Source organism: Drosophila subpulchrella, unplaced genomic scaffold (genome assembly GCF_014743375.2).
Source record: "Drosophila subpulchrella strain 33 F10 #4 breed RU33 unplaced genomic scaffold, RU_Dsub_v1.1 Primary Assembly Seq358, whole genome shotgun sequence".
Lineage (NCBI taxonomy): Eukaryota > Metazoa > Arthropoda > Insecta > Diptera > Drosophilidae > Drosophila > Drosophila subpulchrella.
Window position 1 is genome coordinate 682,568 of NW_023665580.1, and position 18,376 is coordinate 700,943.

Sequence of the window (18,376 nt, forward strand, 5' to 3'; positions counted from 1 at the left end):
TCAAATATTAAAAGAATTGGTTCATTCGTTTCATTTTCAACCCTTTCAGGGACTCCTTTAAAATATTCAACATTTTCAAAATTGGGCTTGGCACTCTCCTCTCCATAACACCAAATAATTCGATCTATTGAAATATTAAAAAGATCATTCTTTTTAATGATACGATTTTCTAAAAAGGTTGTTTTTCCCGATCCTGAGGGTCCACAAATAAGGATTTGAAAAGATGAAAAAATTGTGTAAAAATTTTTTTTTTATTAAAAAATGTATTTTATTTGGAATGAATTTTATTATATTATATTATTACTAATTGCTTATATAATGTTTTTAAGTAACACAAGGTTTTATTAATATTCTCTTGATCGTGTTTCTTGGAGCAGTTCTTCTCGAAATGAGTATCAGATCCGCAATAATTACAATAAATAAGTTGCGTGTATCTATTTTTGCAGGGATCATTTTCAAAAAATCTCTTAAAAGAATACATAATAAGAGACAACGTAATAGGACCATGAATTTCTTTTTACTACATTTTAAACACCTGTATCACCATTGCTATATATTTCATAATTGGTGTTTTCTAAGGATACAGTTTAAATAAAATTTTTAATAAACATCGAAGTGGAAGTTTTTTTCTTGTGTTTTCTACAATTCTTAAAAAAATTGTGTAGTTGAGTTAAACTTTTTCCAATATCTACATCGATAATGTTTGTTGATAAATACTTGATTAGAATTTTTTTTTTAATTTTACCACGAACAAGAGTTGTGTGATACTCATTGAGTGGTGTTAGTATTTCTTCAAGACTTGTGTATGGAATATCTCCAGCTGACCAATCTAATCCGTTTACGTTCTACTGGTTAAGGTGCTGCTGCTTAAGAGCTCCATTAACCAATTCTTTTATGTTATATGGCGGTTTGAAATGGAAAAAAATAGGTATAACAGTTCCAGCAGGCATGAATGCCAGCTCCTTAACAAAAACTTGCTTGTTGTTTCCAAGTACATATTGAAAATCTACTCTAATGCTTGAATTACGATCGACTGTGTTCCTGATTGGTTGAGTGTTTTTAATCAACTGAGGGTGTGTTTGTGCTTCGACCAAAAGGCTAGTGGGATGGCTCGGAGGGCGCCGAGCTGAAGGCTACCGAACGGGTCACAGGTTGCGGATAGCGAGCGCCCTGGTTCTCCAGGGTAGCTACAAATAAGCGTGGAAGTTGGACACGGCCCGGCTACTGCCGAGCCCCCAACTCTAAGCGTAAATAAGTAGCCCCGGACAGTCAGCGTGTATCTGCGCCGTAGCAGTACCGACGTCGCGCTTGTGCTGCCGCCTCCGACAAATAGCTAACACATACCCCCTTCCCACACCCTTTGAACCTACTGTGACGATCCTGTCCGACGGCTAGACCGTCACAATATATATATATAAGTAATAGTTAACTAAGTTTGCCATTGTTATTATTAGTACGTAAGAGACATAAAATGAAGGTTTATGATTTAGTAAGTGGAAAGCGAACATATTGATTTTTGGTGTGCAAAACCAAAATAGGTCAAGTTTGGTTCCGCACCATCCGGCCGAGGTGGCAACCATAGGGAAAAATACTAGAAAATAGAGAAAATACCAAACCGATCTGGCAAGGCAAAGGGAAAAAGGATCAGAGGGCCACACGTCGGTTTCCGGGCTCTCCCGGCTCTGGTACCTCAAGACGAACGGTCGCGCACGCGGAAAAGAAAAAGAAACGAAACACGCGGAGAAAAAAAGAAAGCCCGGTCGGTAGGAAGTAAGGTTAGTGAATCAGTGGAATCGGCGCAGTGAAACCCAGGAACAATTAAACACGACAAATAAAATTGAGTGAACTAATACGAAAAGAAAAGGCATGCCGTGTTGATGTACATATTGGATTTTGCCGCCCCCCCCCCCCCCCCTCCTGGCACCCCTTTGTTCCCCGAGCGAGTCAGGGTACTAACAATCGATGACCCAATTGGAAGCGGTAAATTAAATTATTAAATTATTTACGTCAGACATATATATATCATCCCGATCTTGTAAATTTCATCCACTAACCTACCTGCACTGTGAGGCGGAAGACCCCCTCACACTCCCGCATGGAATTAACATGGAAAAGTCAATAAATAAAAGCAACATAACAGGCAACAACACCAAAAAAGAGCCCGACACTCTCAAAAAGTCGGAAGTCGTAACCAACGACGACAAGAAGAGCAAGATCACGGCTTCGACGTCTACCCCTGCCAAGGCCAGCGAACAACGCAGCCTGCTAAGCCCAACCCACCACAAGGACAAGCCCAAGCCTCCCACCAGCGTAGGTGTGGCTAATCAGCTACTCCAACCTGAGGCGATCGACAAAGCCGGTCTCGTGGTGAGTACCAGAGCAAAGGAGTTCAAGAGGATATCACCTAACCAGGCAGGACCTCTTGAACGTAAGAAAGCTTTCCGGATCCTCAAACGGCTGGCCACCAACCCGATATGTGAGGATCAAACATCAAAATTTGATTACCTAAAAATCCAAGAGGACGTTGCCTGGGCAAAGGCGGTAATCCCAGACTTTGACATCGCTATGACCACCAGCAACAGCAACAAGCGAGAGAGGTCGATGGAGACAGCTCAACGAGCGAGCAAGAAGGCCAGAGTAACCAACCGCGGCACATAGTAGAGATCCTTTGCTGAAGTAGTAAAGGATCGGAAGATCATTGGAGTCATCGACCAGAGTGATGAAGGCGGTAGGATCCCAAGGAACCAATGGGGTCTGGTTGGACGGGCCTTGCGTCAGCGGCCTTGAAAGGTGCTGGACGAAAACCCAGGTCCGCCACCCGATTGCACAGATGTAGGGTGGTACCAGGGCAACGTTAACTTCATCACCAGTGAAGACGAGAGATCGGCAGCACTTTACAAGGCTGCCATTAACAAGGTCGGCGAGGTCTACCCCGGGGCCAAGTTGGCAGTTTGCGAGGCCGCAGACATCCCGTCTCGACCGAGAGCGAGGGTGTGGCTGCCGTCGGAACCCTCGGAACCAGAGGCTATACTCAGCCTGCTGACCAGGTTCAACCCGAAGCTTCCGACAGACGGTTGGAAGGTGGTCAAGGAGGAGAAAAGCGAGCGCGTCACCATGAACGTGGTTATCCTCTTGAATTAGGCCTGCTTGGAACCCCTCGCAGCCCAACAAAACCGGGTGAACTACGGGTTCGATAAGATGCAACTACGCATCTACGACACAGACAAATTAGCGGCAGACAACCTGGCTGCCTGTGCGTCGTACGAACCCACGAGCGACGACGAAATGGAGCACAAGGAGGCCACCCTTACTGGCTACGTGTCAACCGACTCGGAGCTGACAGAAAGCCTGAAGCAGCTGTGCACGCAGGACACGACCCGACCAGGGCGTACTGTTCTACAGGACATAGCGGAGGAAGCGGAGGGTACCCAGCCCGACCACGGTCCTAAAGATGGTGAAATTCCAGCAGATTAACCTGCACCACAGCAAGGAAGCTTCCGCTGCCCTCCTCATACGCCTGGCCACAGGCAAAATAGACGTAGTCCTTATTCAAGAGCTATGGATTGTTGGTAACACGACCACGAAGGGCCATTACCTAGCACCACAACACAGCAACTCATACACAGGAACTCATCCTGGGTGGGGACGCTAACTCACACCACACGCTATGAGGAAGTACAAACACAATCTAAAGGGGTGAGTTACTCTACGACTATCTCCTTCAATCAAATCTATTCATCTGCAACAAAGGTAATGACCCAACATTCATCATTAGAAATAGGAGGAAAGTCTTAGACATTACACTAATATCTGATCCCCTACTTAACCAGCTAGAAGCGTGGAAGGTGGGGATCGAGCAATCATTCTCAGACCACCGATACATAGAATTTACAATAACTCTAGACTGCCCTCCCGCCGAGAACATTACTAATCTAAGATTAACCAACTGGGGATACTACAAAAATCTCCTCAACAGGAAGCTACACGCTCCACCGATGCACGTACGCAACGGTCAAGAATTAGATAACCTAGTTAACACTTTTACTGACATCTGCGGCGAGGCCGTTAAAAGGGCTTGCCCAAGCAGAACAGTCAAAGCAAAGCACAAACCCCCATGGTGGAACACAACCTTGGCGAACCTTAAAAGAGAGTGTAGAACTTACTTCAATAGAGCTAAATACAACAATAGCGAATCTTTCTGGAATTTATACCATACAAAATTATACCAAAAATGTATACCTATACAAAAAGGAAATTAGAATATAAAAACGAAGAGCTTGGGCTAACTTCTGCAGTAGCATAGAATCTACTGCGGAAGCATCCAGACTCAGATGAATTTAAGTAAAATCTCCAGCAACCATTGGCTATCTAAATACCAATGCTGACAGCTGGACGGAAAACAGTCAGGAAACCCTTGAACTACTGTTAGACACCCAATTCCCTAAAAACACCCAAGTATAGACAACATCTCGAACCCTGGCCGCATTCAGCAAAAAGCTCCTCTGGGCAGACAACATCCTAGATCGCACACGCAAAGCGGCCATAGCCCTTTTCGCTTGTAAAAAAGCCATAGGGAGGAAGTGGAGTTTCTTTCCCATGATAGTTTACTGGCTATACATTGCAATAGTTAGGCCCATTCTCCTCTACGGAAACATCGTATGGTGGCCTTCCCTAGAAAAAAATTGCAACCTTCGGATCCTTCACAAGATCCAAAGAAGCGCAGAACTCTGCATCAGTGGGGCGCTCCGCCCCACCGCCACTGAAACACTAAACACAATTCTCGACCTCCAACCCCTGGACCTACTTGCCAAAAGCTGGGTATCTGCAACAGCGCTGAGGCTCCGCGAAGCAGCGGCATGGACAACAGGCTCTACGGGTCACTCCAGTATCCTAACAAAACATTCATCCTTACCACGTAGTACAGACTACGTTCCACCCATAGTCAATTTCGAAAGAATATACAAGATCTTCATACCCACGCGTACAGACTGGGACAACCTCCCACACCAATTCGAAAACGCCGTCAACATATACACAGACGGCTCCAAGCTTAACTCCCATACAGGTGGGGGAGTCTTCTCCCCCGAAATAGACATAAAAGTCTCATTCCGCCTACCAGACCACTGTAGTGTTTTCCAAGCGGAAGTCATGGCAATTCAGGAAGCCATGACCCACCTGGACACGTCAGTACATCATGACATAGATATTTTCATCTTCTCGGATAGTCAAGCAGACCTCAGGGCCCTCGACTCCTAAACAACGAACTCAAAAACAATCTCTGAATGCCGCAAATCTCTTAACGAGATGGCCACTCATCTGAGAATCAACCTCATCTGGGTGCCTGGACACAGCAATAATGAGGGCAACTGCATGGCAGACGAGCTAGCAAGGCAAGGGAGAACCGCTGACATCCTTCGCGATAAGGACACGCCGAAGCCGTACAGGGTGCGGCCTTGCCTCTTCAGGGCGTACACAACATCCATGGCTGTGACAGTCTTCCTCTTGGCGTGTTCGGTGTAGGTGACGGCATCGCGGATAACGTTTTCCAAGAACACCTTCAGAACGCCACGTGTTTCCTCGTAAATGAGTCCCGAGATGCGCTTCACACCGCCGCGACGAGCCAAACGGCGGATTGCTGGCTTAGTGATACCCTGGATGTTATCCCGCAGCACTTTGCGATGACGCTTGGCGCCTCCTTTTCCCAAGCCTTTGCCTCCTTTACCGCGACCAGTCATATTTCACTATTTTCTACTGTTAACACACTGCACGAAACGAAAGTCACTGAAGAACTAATTCCTGATTTTCGACGCACTCTTATTTATACCTAAAACCCCAGAAACACGAGCGAGTCCGAACGATATGTGCGTCCCGCTCTTCGCTCACAGCTCTCTGCTCGACAAGTGAGATGGCCTCTGCTTCCCTCTCTTTTCAACCCTCCTCGTTTTGCTATATAAGTAGGTAGCAAATGCAGCTATCGTTTATTGTGTTTTGAAACGTGAAGTGAACGTGAACTCGAAAATGGCCCGTACCAAGCAAACCGCTCGGAAATCGACTGGTGGCAAGGCGCCACGCAAACAACTGGCTACTAAGGCCGCTCGCAAGAGCGCACCAGCCACCGGAGGCGTGAAGAAGCCCCATCGGTATCGCCCTGGAACTGTTGCCCTGCGTGAGATCCGTCGATACCAGAAGAGTACCGAGCTCCTGATCCGCAAGCTGCCTTTCCAGCGTCTGGTGCGTGAAATCGCTCAGGACTTCAAGACTGACCTGCGATTCCAGAGCTCGGCAGTGATGGCTCTGCAGGAAGCTAGCGAGGCCTATCTGGTTGGCCTCTTTGAAGATACCAACTTGTGCGCCATTCATGCCAAGCGTGTCACCATCATGCCCAAAGACATCCAGTTAGCCCGTCGCATTCGCGGCGAGCGTGCTTAAGTGTGCGTGCTGCCAATGCGCTAACATACTTTGTACAAATCGGTCCTTTTCAGGACCACAAATTACAATCAATGAGATACTAATTTTTATCTGCAGGCTTCAACGTTAAAATAAAAAAATAACTTTTCGACTCGTTCCTTTGTAAGTGGAGTTAATAATTGTATGTAACTTTTTGTGATTTGATAGAAATTAGAATTGATAAAATCAATAAATATTGGATTGGGTGGGGTTTTTAATGCGATGGAGCTGCTATGCGGCAGGGATGGTCAAGACTTTCAAGCATCAGAAAAAAACTAAAAAATATTACATGCGAGATGAACAAAAATTAGCTAGGCTTGTGAATCTATTTGCTTAATAAAACATAAACAGATTTAAAAATACATTTTTTATATTTTCTTTTTAATGTTAAGTGCAACCTCCACGATATTTTTATATGGGACACAAAAAAAACAGCTTATGGGTATATATATTCCTGAATTTATATATCGTTTTTTGTAATATTAGATTTATTTAATAGATTAGATTCAATTTGATTGTACTTTTGGTATTATCACGTTTTTCAAAAAATTTTGTTATAAATGTCGGCATGTTTTTAGAAAGGGAGGGTTATGTGGGACAACCACGATCAACATTAGACATTCAAGCATCAACAAAAAATCGAAAAACTTTTAAACGCTATCTGAAAATAAATCATATGCGTTAATGAATGCATAATGCTTTATAAAAAACAAGAAAAATATTATTAAGTATATTTTTTAGATTTTTTTCTTTAATGTTAACTTGAGTGCGGCCTCAATGGGATTCATACATGAAACACATATTAGCAAATTTTGTAAAAACTGCTTATAAACATGCATCCAATGCTGTACTGTCTTGAGCAAAGACATGATATATCTAAGAAAACATCGAATAAATACAATATTTTAAAAGATTTATATTTTTAACAGTCAGAAAACCATTGCCGAATGTAGCTTGATAGCCAACTTCGTACGTAGCCAAGGGACAACTTGGAACAAGTAATAAAATACCTAAACTAATGATAAGTAAATATAATTGTAGTACTTATTTAAGTAAAAGGTTCAAATTTATTTTTTCATTAGCAAGTTACAAAATATTTTTAAGATATCATATTTTAAAATGGGTTTTTAAGAAAATTGCTCATGTTACGAATGTCTATGTTGAAGTTGATAAGGCAATAAAAGGTCGCAAAAACAAGATACTTACATTTTGAAAACATTACCTGCTTAATAGATCATTTAAGAATGTAAAACAATAAAAAGATTGTTAAGTTTTAGAATCTTAAGCACTAAAAATAAGAAAATATGTTTGCACTTCAAACAAATAATAGCAGAGCAAATGCCTGATGCCAGGCGCACAGTTAAAGTGCTCTCCTCCTCGATTCTCATCCGAACGAAGGAGGTTGGTAATAAGCGCGCGGCCCATTTTCTATATGAAAAAGTGTATTTTAGTGAAGAAAAATGTCTGATTCTGCAGTTGCAACGTCCGCTTCCCCAGTGGCTGCCCCGTCAGTGTCAGTTGAGAAGAAGGTGGCCACCAAGAAGGCATCTGGATCCGCAGCCCCAAAGGTGAAAAGGGCTGCTGCCCCGCCATCGCATCCGCCAACTCAACAAATGGTGGACGCATCCATCAAGAATTTGAAGGAACGTGGCGGCTCATCGCTTCTGGCAATTAAGAAATACATCACTGCCACCTATAAATGCGATGCCCAGAAGCTGGCTCCATTCATCAAGAAATACTTGAAATCGGCCGTGGTCAATGGAAAGCTGATCCAAACAAAGGGAAAAGGGGCGTCTGGCTCATTTAAACTGTCGGCCTCCGCCAAGAAGGATCCGAAGCCGAAGCCTGCGTCTGCTGAGAAGAAGGTGAAAAGCAAGAAGGTAGCCGTCAAGAAGACCGGATCCACCGCCAAGAAAGCTGCCGCCGGAGCTGACGAGAAGAAGCCCAAGGCTAAGAAGGCTGTTACCACCAAAAAGACCGCAGAGAAGAAGAAAACCGAAAAGGCAAAGGCCAAGGATGCCAAGAAAACTGGAACCGTAAAGGCGAAGCCAACAGCAGCGAAGGCCAAGTCGATGGCGTAGCTCTCCTTCCTCTTGCGCTTCTTCTTCTTATCGGTCTTGGTGATGTTCTTCTGGGCTTTGCCAGCCTTCTTGGCTGCCTTTCCACTAGTTTTCGGCGGCATTATTCACTTCACTTATGATTTCACAAACACAACTCACTGATCATAATGGTGCCCAAGCGCGTTCAGCTTTATACTTTTTTTCGAGCAAAGTTTTCAGGTCTAAGGCACCCACCCCTAAATGAACGCGCAGGCAGACGCAAAAGTATAAATATACCCGGGGCTCGTCGAGCATTCTCTTTCAGTGTATAAAGTGAACTAAGTGAAATACTCGTAAAGAAAAATATCTGGTCGGGGAAAAGGTGGCATAGTGAAGGGAAAGGCAAAGTCCCGCTCTAACCGTGCCGGTCTTCAGTTCCCAGTGGGCCGTATTCACCGTTTGCTCCGCAAGGGCAACTATGCCGAGCGAGTTGGGGCCGGCGCTCCAGTTTACCTGGCTGCTGTGATGGAATATCTGGCCGCTGAGGTTCTCGAATTGGCTGGCAATGCTGCTCGTGACAACAAGAAGACTAGGATTATTCCTCGTCATCTGCAGCTGGCCATCCGCAACGACGAGGAGTTGAACAAACTACTCTCCGGCGTCACCATTGCCCAGGGTGGAGTGTTGCCCAACATCCAGGCTGTTCTGTTGCCCAAGAAGACCGAGAAGAAGGCTTAAACGTTTTAAATGCGGAGCCTACTACATACTTGTACATAAAAAATAAAACCCAACCGTCCTTTTCAGGACGACCAAGTTTTTACCAAAGAAGTGAAGATTTTTCAATACGTATATTATATCATTAAAACAAGAAATGTCGTTGAATAGCACTTGGTCAGAAATAAGATCTGGAATGTTCTAAGAAGTTCGTCGCCAAAAAGACGCATTTCCGTTAATGCTGTATCTGCAAGCGGTACAGCCTCTACAAAATACATACCTGAACCCATACCCATTTGAAATTTAATTTTGGTTCAATGCAATATGTATATGCAGTATCAACTTTCGAGTTCCCGGTCAGTATGCCAATAAATCAAAAAATTATTTGAAAATTTGTCTCCTTCGAAAATTTGAATGGTGGTCCTGAAAAGGACCGATTGCTGAATGAAGTACAAGCTGTACTAGTTTTTTAACCGCCGAAGCCGTACAGGGTGCGGCCTTGCCTCTTCAGAGCGTACACAACATCCATGGCTGTGACAGTCTTCCTCTTGGCGTGTTCGGTGTAGGTGACGGCATCGCGGATAACGTTCTCCAAGAACACCTTCAGAACGCCACGTGTTTCCTCGTAAATGAGTCCCGAGATGCGCTTCACACCGCCGCGACGAGACAAAGTGAGATGGCCTCTGCTTCCCTCTCTTTTCAACCCTCCTCGTTTTGCTATATAAGTAGGTAGCAAATGCAGCTATCGTTTATTGTGTTTTGAAACGTGAAGTGAACGTGAACTCGAAAATGGCCCGTACCAAGCAAACCGCTCGGAAATCGACTGGTGGCAAGGCGCCACGCAAACAACTGGCTACTAAGGCCGCTCGCAAGAGCGCACCAGCCACCGGAGGCGTGAAGAAGCCCCATCGGTATCGCCCTGGAACTGTTGCCCTGCGTGAGATCCGTCGATACCAGAAGAGTACCGAGCTCCTGATCCGGAAGCTGCCTTTCCAGCGTCTGGTGCGTGAAATCGCTCAGGACTTCAAGACTGACCTGCGATTCCAGAGCTCGGCAGTGATGGCTCTGCAGGAAGCTAGCGAGGCCTATCTGGTTGGCCTCTTTGAAGATACCAACTTGTGCGCCATTCATGCCAAGCGTGTCACCATCATGCCCAAAGACATCCAGTTAGCCCGTCGCATTCGCGGCGAGCCTGCTTAAGTGTGCGTGCTGCCAATGCGCTAACATACTTTGTACAAATCGGTCCTTTTCAGGACCACAAATTACAATCAATGAGATACTAATTATACCCGTTACTCGTAGAGTAAAAGGGTATACTAGATTCGTCGGAAAGTATGTAACAGGCAGAAGGAAGCGTTTCCGACCCCATAAAGTATATATATTCTTGATCAGGATCACTAGCCGAGTCGATCTAGCCATGTCCGTCTGTCCGTCTGTCCGTCTGTCCGTCTGTCCGTCTGTCCGTCTGTCCGTCTGTCCGGATGAACGCTGAGATCTCGGAAACTATGAGAGCTAGGCTATTGAGATTTGGCGAGCAGATTCCTGAGCTTCTTACGCAGCGCAAGTTTGTTTCAGTAGAGTGCCACGCCCACTCTAACGCCCACAAACCGCCCAAAACTGTGGCTCCTACAGTTTTGATGTTAGATAGAAAATTTTAACTGAAATGTATTAGTCTTGTCCATACCTATCGATTGACCCAAAAAAAATTTTTCTACGCCCACTCTAACGCCCACAAACCTCCCAAGAAAAAAAGCTATGACGTCAGAGCCAGACAGTGCGAAATGTTTTTACGCGTGTATGTGTGTGTATGTAAATAGTTGCCGGCCGAACTTAGCGGCAAAGAGAAAATTACTGCCGGCGCTCAGAGAGAGCAAAGTGCGCGGCTAACTTATTCTATTGAACAATGAATTTGTCACGCCTACCCTAACGCACACAACGCTTAAATCTGTCTTCCGCCGGTAGGTGGCGCATTTAAATCTCGCTTTGCTGCTTGCATATCTCCATTTCCCTTTGGTCGCTTAAGCTGAGTAACGGGTATCTGATAGTCGAGGTACTCGACTATAGCGTTCTCCCTTGTTTTTATCTGCAGGCTTCAACGTTAAAATAAAAAAATAACTTTTCGACTCGTTCCTTCGTAAGTGGAGTTAATAATTGTATGTAACTTTTTGTTATTTGATAGAAATTAGAATTGATAAAATCAATAAATATTGGATTGGGTGGGGTTTTTAATGCGATGGAGCTGCTATGCGGCAGGGATGGTCAAGACTTTCAAGCATCAGAAAAAAACTAAAAAATATTACATGCGAGATGAACAAAAATTAGCTAGGCTTGTTAATCTATTTGCTTAATAAAACATAAACAGATTTAAAAATACATTTTTTATATTTTCTTTTTAATGTTAAGTGCAACCTCCACGATATTTTTATATGGGACACAAAAAAAACTGCTTATAGGTATATATATTCCTGATTTTATATATCGTTTTTTGTAATATTAGATTTATTTAATAGATTAGATTCAATTTGATTGTACTTTTGGTACTATCACGTTTTTCAAAAAATTTTGTTATAAATGTCGGCATGTTTTTAGAAAGGGAGGGTTATGTGGGACAACCACGATCAACATTAGACATTCAAGCATCAACAAAAAATCGAAAAACTTTTAAACGCTATCTGAAAATAAATCATATGCGTTAATGAATGCATAATGCTTTATAAAAAACAAGAAAAATATTATTAAGTATATTTTTTAGATTTTTTTCTTTAATGTTAACTTGAGTGCGGCCTCAATGGGATTCATACATGAAACACATATTAGCAAATTTTGTAAAAACTGCTTATAAACATGCATCCAATGCTGTACTGTCTTGAGCAAAGACATGATATATCTAAGAAAACATCGAATAAATACAATATTTTAAAAGATTTATATTTTTAACAGTCAGAAAACCATTGCCGAATGTAGCTTGATAGCCAACTTCGTACGTAGCCAAGGGACAACTTGGAACAAGTAATAAAATACCTAAACTAATGATAAGTAAATATAATTGTAGTACTTATTTAAGTAAAAGGTTCAAATTTATTTTTTCATTAGCAAGTTACAAAATATTTTTAAGATATCATATTTTAAAATGGGTTTTTAAGAAAATTGCTCATGTTACGAATGTCTATGTTGAAGTTGATAAGGCAATAAAAGGTCGCAAAAACAAGATACTTACATTTTGAAAACATTACCTGCTTAATAGATCATTTAAGAATGTAAAACAATAAGAAGATTGTTAAGTTTTAGAATCTTAAGCACTAAAAATAAGAAAATATGTTTGCACTTCAAACAAATAATAGCAGAGCAAATGCCTGATGTTAAAGTGCTCTCCTCCTCGATTCTCATCCGAACGAAGGAGGTTGGTAATAAGCGCGCGGCCCATTTTCTATACGAAAAAGTGTATTTTAGTGAAGAAAAATGTCTGATTCTGCAGTTGCAACGTCCGCTTCCCCAGTGGCTGCCCCGTCAGTGTCAGTTGAGAAGAAGGTGGCCACCAAGAAGGCATCTGGATCCGCTGCCCCAAAGGTGAAAAGGGCTGCTGCCCCGCCATCGCATCCGCCAACTCAACAAATGGTGGACGCATTCATCAAGAATTTGAAGGAACGTGGCGGCTCATCGCTTCTGGCAATTAAGAAATACATCACTGCCACCTATAAATGCGATGCCCAGAAGCTGGCTCCATTCATCAAGAAATACTTGAAATCCGCCGTGGTCAATGGAAAGCTGATCCAAACCAAGGGAAAAGGGGCGTCTGGCTCATTTAAACTGTCGACCTCCGCCAAGAAGGATCCGAAGCCGAAGCCTGCGTCTGCTGAGAAGAAGGTGAAAAGCAAGAAGGTAGCCGTCAAGAAGACCGGATCCACCGCCAAGAAAGCTGCCGCCGGAGCTGACGAGAAGAAGCCCAAGGCTAAGAAGGCTGTTACCACCAAAAAGACCGCAGAGAAGAAGAAAACCGAAAAGGCAAAGGCCAAGGATGCCAAGAAAACTGGAACCGTAAAGGCGAAGCCAACAGCAGCGAAGGCCAAGTCGATGGCGTAGCTCTCCTTCCTCTTGCGCTTCTTCTTCTTCTTATCGGTCTTGGTGATGTTCTTCTGGGCTTTGCCAGCCTTCTTGGCTGCCTTTCCACTAGTTTTCGGCGGCATTATTCACTTCACTTATGATTTCACAAACACAACTCACTGATCATAATGGTGCCCAAGCGCGTTCAGCTTTATACTTTTTTTCGAGCAAAGTTTTCAGGTCTAAGGCACCCACCCCTAAATGAACGCGCAGGCAGACGCAAAAGTATAAATATACCCGGGGCTCGTCGAGCATTCTTTTTCAGTGTATAAAGTGAACTAAGTGAAATACTCGTAAAGAAAAATGTCTGGTCGGGGAAAAGGTGGCATAGTGAAGGGAAAGGCAAAGTCCCGCTCTAACCGTGCCGGTCTTCAGTTCCCAGTGGGCCGTATTCACCGTTTGCTCCGCAAGGGCAACTATGCCGAGCGAGTTGGGGCCGGCGCTCCAGTTTACCTGGCTGCTGTGATGGAATATCTGGCCGCTGAGGTTCTCGAATTGGCTGGCAATGCTGCTCGTGACAACAAGAAGACTAGGATTATTCCTCGTCATCTGCAGCTGGCCATCCGCAACGACGAGGAGTTGAACAAACTACTCTCCGGCGTCACCATTGCCCAGGGTGGAGTGTTGCCCAACATCCAGGCTGTTCTGTTGCCCAAGAAGACCGAGAAGAAGGCTTAAACGTTTTAAATGCGGAGCCTACTACATACTTGTACATAAAAAATAAAACCCAACCGTCCTTTTCAGGACGACCAAGTTTTTACCAAAGAAGTGAAGATTTTCCAATACGTATATTATATCATTAAAACAAGAAATGTCGTTGAATAGCACTTGGTCAGAAATAAGATCTGGAATATTCTAAGAAGTTCGTCGCCAAAAAGACGCATTTCCGTTAATGCTGTATCTGCAAGCGGTACAGCCTCTACAAAATACATACCTGAACCCATACCCATTTGAAATTTAATTTTGGTTCAATGCAATATGTATATGCAGTATCAACTTTCGAGTTCCCGGTCAGTATGCCAATAAATCAAAAAATTATTTGAAAATTTGTCTCCTTCGAAAATTTGAATGGTGGTCCTGAAAAGGACCGATTGCTGAATGAAGTACTAGTTTTTAACCGCCGAAGCCGTACAGGGTGCGGCCTTGCCTCTTCAGGGCGTACACAACATCCATGGCTGTGACAGTCTTCCTCTTGGCGTGTTCGGTGTAGGTGACGGCATCGCGGATAACGTTCTCCAAGAACACCTTCAGAACGCCACGTGTTTCCTCGTAAATGAGTCCCGAGATGCGCTTCACACCGCCGCGACGAGCCAAACGGCGGATTGCTGGCTTAGTGATACCCTGGATGTTATCCCGCAGCACTTTGCGATGACGCTTGGCGCCTCCTTTTCCCAAGCCTTTGCCTCCTTTACCGCGACCAGTCATATTTCACTATTTTCTACTGTTAACACACTGCACGAAACGAAAGTCACTGAAGAACTAATTCCTGATTTTCGACGCACTCTTATTTATACCTAAAACCCCAGAAACACGAGCGAGTCCGAACGATATGTGCGTCCCGCTCTTCGCTCACCGCTCTCTGCTCGACAAGTGAGATGGCCTCTGCTTCCCTCTCTTTTCAACCCTCCTCGTTTTGCTAAATAAGTAGGTAGCAAATGCAGCTATCGTTTATTGTGTTTTGAAACGTGAAGTGAACGTGAACTCGAAAATGGCCCGTACCAAGCAAACCGCTCGGAAATCGACTGGTGGCAAGGCGCCACGCAAACAACTGGCTACTAAGGCCGCTCGCAAGAGCGCACCAGCCACGGGAGGCGTGAAGAAGCCCCATCGGTATCGCCCTGGAACTGTTGCCCTGCGTGAGATCCGTCGATACCAGAAGAGTACCGAGCTCCTGATCCGGAAGCTGCCTTTCCAGCGTCTGGTGCGTGAAATCGCTCAGGACTTCAAGACTGACCTGCGATTCCAGAGCTCGGCAGTGATGGCTCTGCAGGAAGCTAGCGAGGCCTATCTGGTTGGCCTCTTTGAAGATACCAACTTGTGCGCCATTCATGCCAAGCGTGTCACCATCATGCCCAAAGACATCCAGTTAGCCCGTCGCATTCGCGGCGAGCGTGCTTAAGTGTGCGTGCTGCCAATGCGCTAACATACTTTGTACATGTTCGTACCCAAAGGTACTCAACATGACCACACCCAACAAATCAAGCAGTAGCCAAATTGGGAACAGTACCAGGCGCTCAGTAGCACTCACTGCAGATGAGAATTGCTGATCAGCATATTATATCATATGTCTCACTAACTCACCATCTCACCATCTCACCGTCACAACGATACGCTGACCCGCCAATGCAGTCAGCACATTTGCGGTGTCAGCCGAGCCAACTACGCAACTGCTACCGTAATCATAATTCCCTGACCTACTTTAGAATATAGCTTATTTCACTAACCATTACACTAAGCTTCCGTGTTCTAAGTAGAATATAAGCAGGTATCAAATGAAGAATAAATCAGTTATCAACACACCTCATAACTCCGCGGTTCTACTTCCTACCTCTAGGAATAGGGCTCGTAATACACTATCTCAACTAGCAGCTAACCACGTTAGCTCACCCTCAGCGCAGTTCAGCATCGCCTGTGGTCCGGCATTGTAGTAACCATCGTTACCATTGCCGCGACGCGATCGTCCTGCAGGTGTCTACTTCGGTTAGGCACAAACATTGGTGACCCCGACGTGATCCTTTAACAACAAAGGATCACACTCAAGCAACCCCCTTCCCACTAAAGGAACTTCAGCTTAATCCAGCTTCACAGGATTCGCTTCTTCTTCCAGCGTCACAGGAACTTCAGCTTAATCCAGCTTCACAGGATACGCTTCGTCTTCCAGCGTCACAGGAACTTCAGCTTAATCCAGCTTCACAGGATTCGCTTCTTCTTCCAGCGTCACAGGAACTTCAGCTTAATCCAGCTTCACAGGATACGCTTCTTCTTCCAGCGTCACAGGAACTTCAGCTTAATCCAGCTTCACAGGATTCGCTTCTTCTTCCAGCGTCACAGGAACTTCAGCTTAATCCAGCTTCACAGGATACGCTTCTTCTTCCAGCGTCACAGGAACTTCAGCTTAATCCAGCTTCAGAGGATACGCTTCGTCTTCCAGCGTCACAGGAACTTCAGCTTCATCCAGCTTCACAGGATACGCTTCTTCTTCCAGCGTCACAGGAACTTCAGCTTCATCCAGCTTCACAGGATACGCTTCTTCTTCCAGCGTCACAGGAACTCGGCTTAATCCAGCTTCACAGGATTCGCTTCTTCTTCCAGCGTCACAGGAACTTCAGCTTCATCCAGCTTCACAGGATACGCTTCTTCTTCCAGCGTCACAGGAACTTCAGCTTCATCCAGCTTAACAGGATACTCAGCTTCATCCAGCTTCACAGGATACTCAGCTTCATCCAGCTCCACAAGATTCTTTGTTTCCAAGACACACAATATGTCTACTTCATTCATTGAGGAAACAAGTCACACAAGAATCGATTTACACAATCGATTACTAGACACCCAAAACGAGCTGCAAGGGAAAATCCAACAGCTCATTAAGAATTATGGCAAGGATTCTGCCGACCGACGCCACCGAGACGGATATTATTCCGGTAAGCTAACTCAGTTAAACGATCTCTGGCAGCAGTTTTGCGACCTAGATGAAGAAGTCCAGCAAGCGGCACTACCCACTGGAAGTGAGTACTCTTCACGACTAGCAGCACTTAAAGAGCTGGTCGAAAAATATCAGAATATCTTTCTGGACAACATGCCGACTGGAAGCGAGCTTCCGAAGGCCCCCAGACGAACTTCGACCAACATCAAGCTCGCAACAAGAGATCAAGTCAAAGGAGATTCCACAATTGACACGGTGATCCGACAGTTGCAGAGAAGATGCAACGAATTGGAGTCATCATTAACAATAGCCTCGAACGCTCCAACTGTCACCCCAGCCCTACAAAGGCACCTGGATCTCCATTGGGCGTTACTAAGGCAAGCCCACGACGAATTGGATAGCACACCTGGGGCCGCAGCTCTGGCAGAAGCAGAGCTAGCCCAATTCCACACATTATACGAGGAATACGAAATGAACCTGCTACGAGAAAACGACGCGCCAATGAGCCTAAACTTGGCACTTCCGCCAATTAGCATTCCGGAGTTCAACGGCGAGTATCTAGACTGGCCACGGTTCCATGATCTCTTTGTGGAATTGGTACATAACAAACCATATTCGGCCAGCCAAAAACTACATATTCTACAGAGTTCGCTTCGTGGTGAAGCGAGAAACGTCTTGACAGACACAGCCTTCTCACAGGGTGGCTATGACGACACCTGGTTGCGTTTAAAGGCCAGGTACCAGAACGGAAAAATACTAGTATTCGCCGCCATTGCAAAAATTATTGACCATAAGCCTATAGACGGCTCCTCGCGCCAACTAAGGGCCTTGCATGACACTATAAAAAATTCAATGAGTACTCTTAAAAACCTTGATATCAGCACAAAATCCTGGGATCCAATCCTGTGTTTTCTTATCAGAAGAAAACTAGACCAGCAGTCTCTAGCTGCTCTTGAAAATTCAGCGGATGCACCAACGGAAATTCCAACGTTATGGAGTGTACTGACGTTTATTGAGCGGCGCGCTTGCATGCTGGAGACGATAAGCGCTCAACCTACAGCAACACTCCGCCATCAGTCAGTTCACAACGAAGAAAGCTGTAAGATTTGTCACCTAGGACAACATAATCTTAGAGCATGTAGCCGTATCCAGCAAATGGACCCCAAAGCACGGCGCCAAGCCATTATTCAAGTAGGAGCATGCACAAATTGTTTGTCTACAGCTCATAAGGTTGAAAACTGTGGATCACCGACCACTTGTCGAGTCTGCCAGCAACGGCATCATTCACTGTTACACCAAGGACCGACTAGCAATCCAGTGGCCGGCGCAGTAACCGTTGCAGGCTACGACCACGTAGGAGGATATACTTTGCTCGCGACCGCCAAGGTCTCATTACAAGGGCCAAACGGTCAAATACAAACATGTCGCGCTG

At 44.8% G+C, this 18,376-nt stretch overlaps 4 protein-coding genes across 4 annotated transcripts in view; 2 read left to right on the plus strand and 2 right to left on the minus strand.

The window, feature by feature from the left end:
* The window catches only part of LOC119561517 (histone H4-like), a 51,161-nt gene extending 45,389 nt beyond the window's left edge, over positions 1 to 5,772 (minus strand). Inside the window, exon 1 of the mRNA XM_037875168.1 lies at positions 5,410 to 5,772. Within this exon, the coding sequence (XP_037731096.1) occupies positions 5,410 to 5,735 (326 nt within the window). The 5' untranslated portion in view covers positions 5,736 to 5,772. The remainder of the gene's footprint in view (positions 1 to 5,409) is intronic.
* A 6,887-nt stretch (positions 5,773 to 12,659) lies between these two features.
* On the plus strand, positions 12,660 to 13,280 carry LOC119561518 (histone H1-like). The gene has a single exon (XM_037875169.1). It carries the CDS (start codon positions 12,660 to 12,662, stop codon positions 13,278 to 13,280), a length of 621 nt encoding a protein of 206 aa, XP_037731097.1.
* A 324-nt stretch (positions 13,281 to 13,604) lies between these two features.
* Positions 13,605 to 14,054, plus strand: LOC119561519 (histone H2A-like). The gene has a single exon (XM_037875170.1). It carries the CDS (start codon positions 13,605 to 13,607, stop codon positions 13,977 to 13,979), a length of 375 nt encoding a protein of 124 aa, XP_037731098.1. The 3' UTR covers positions 13,980 to 14,054.
* A 360-nt stretch (positions 14,055 to 14,414) lies between these two features.
* Positions 14,415 to 14,726, minus strand: LOC119561520 (histone H4). Its single transcript, XM_037875171.1, has one exon. The coding sequence runs from the start codon at positions 14,724 to 14,726 to the stop codon at positions 14,415 to 14,417; it is 312 nt and encodes a 103-aa protein (XP_037731099.1).
* Between the last annotated feature and the right edge of the window lie 3,650 nt (positions 14,727 to 18,376).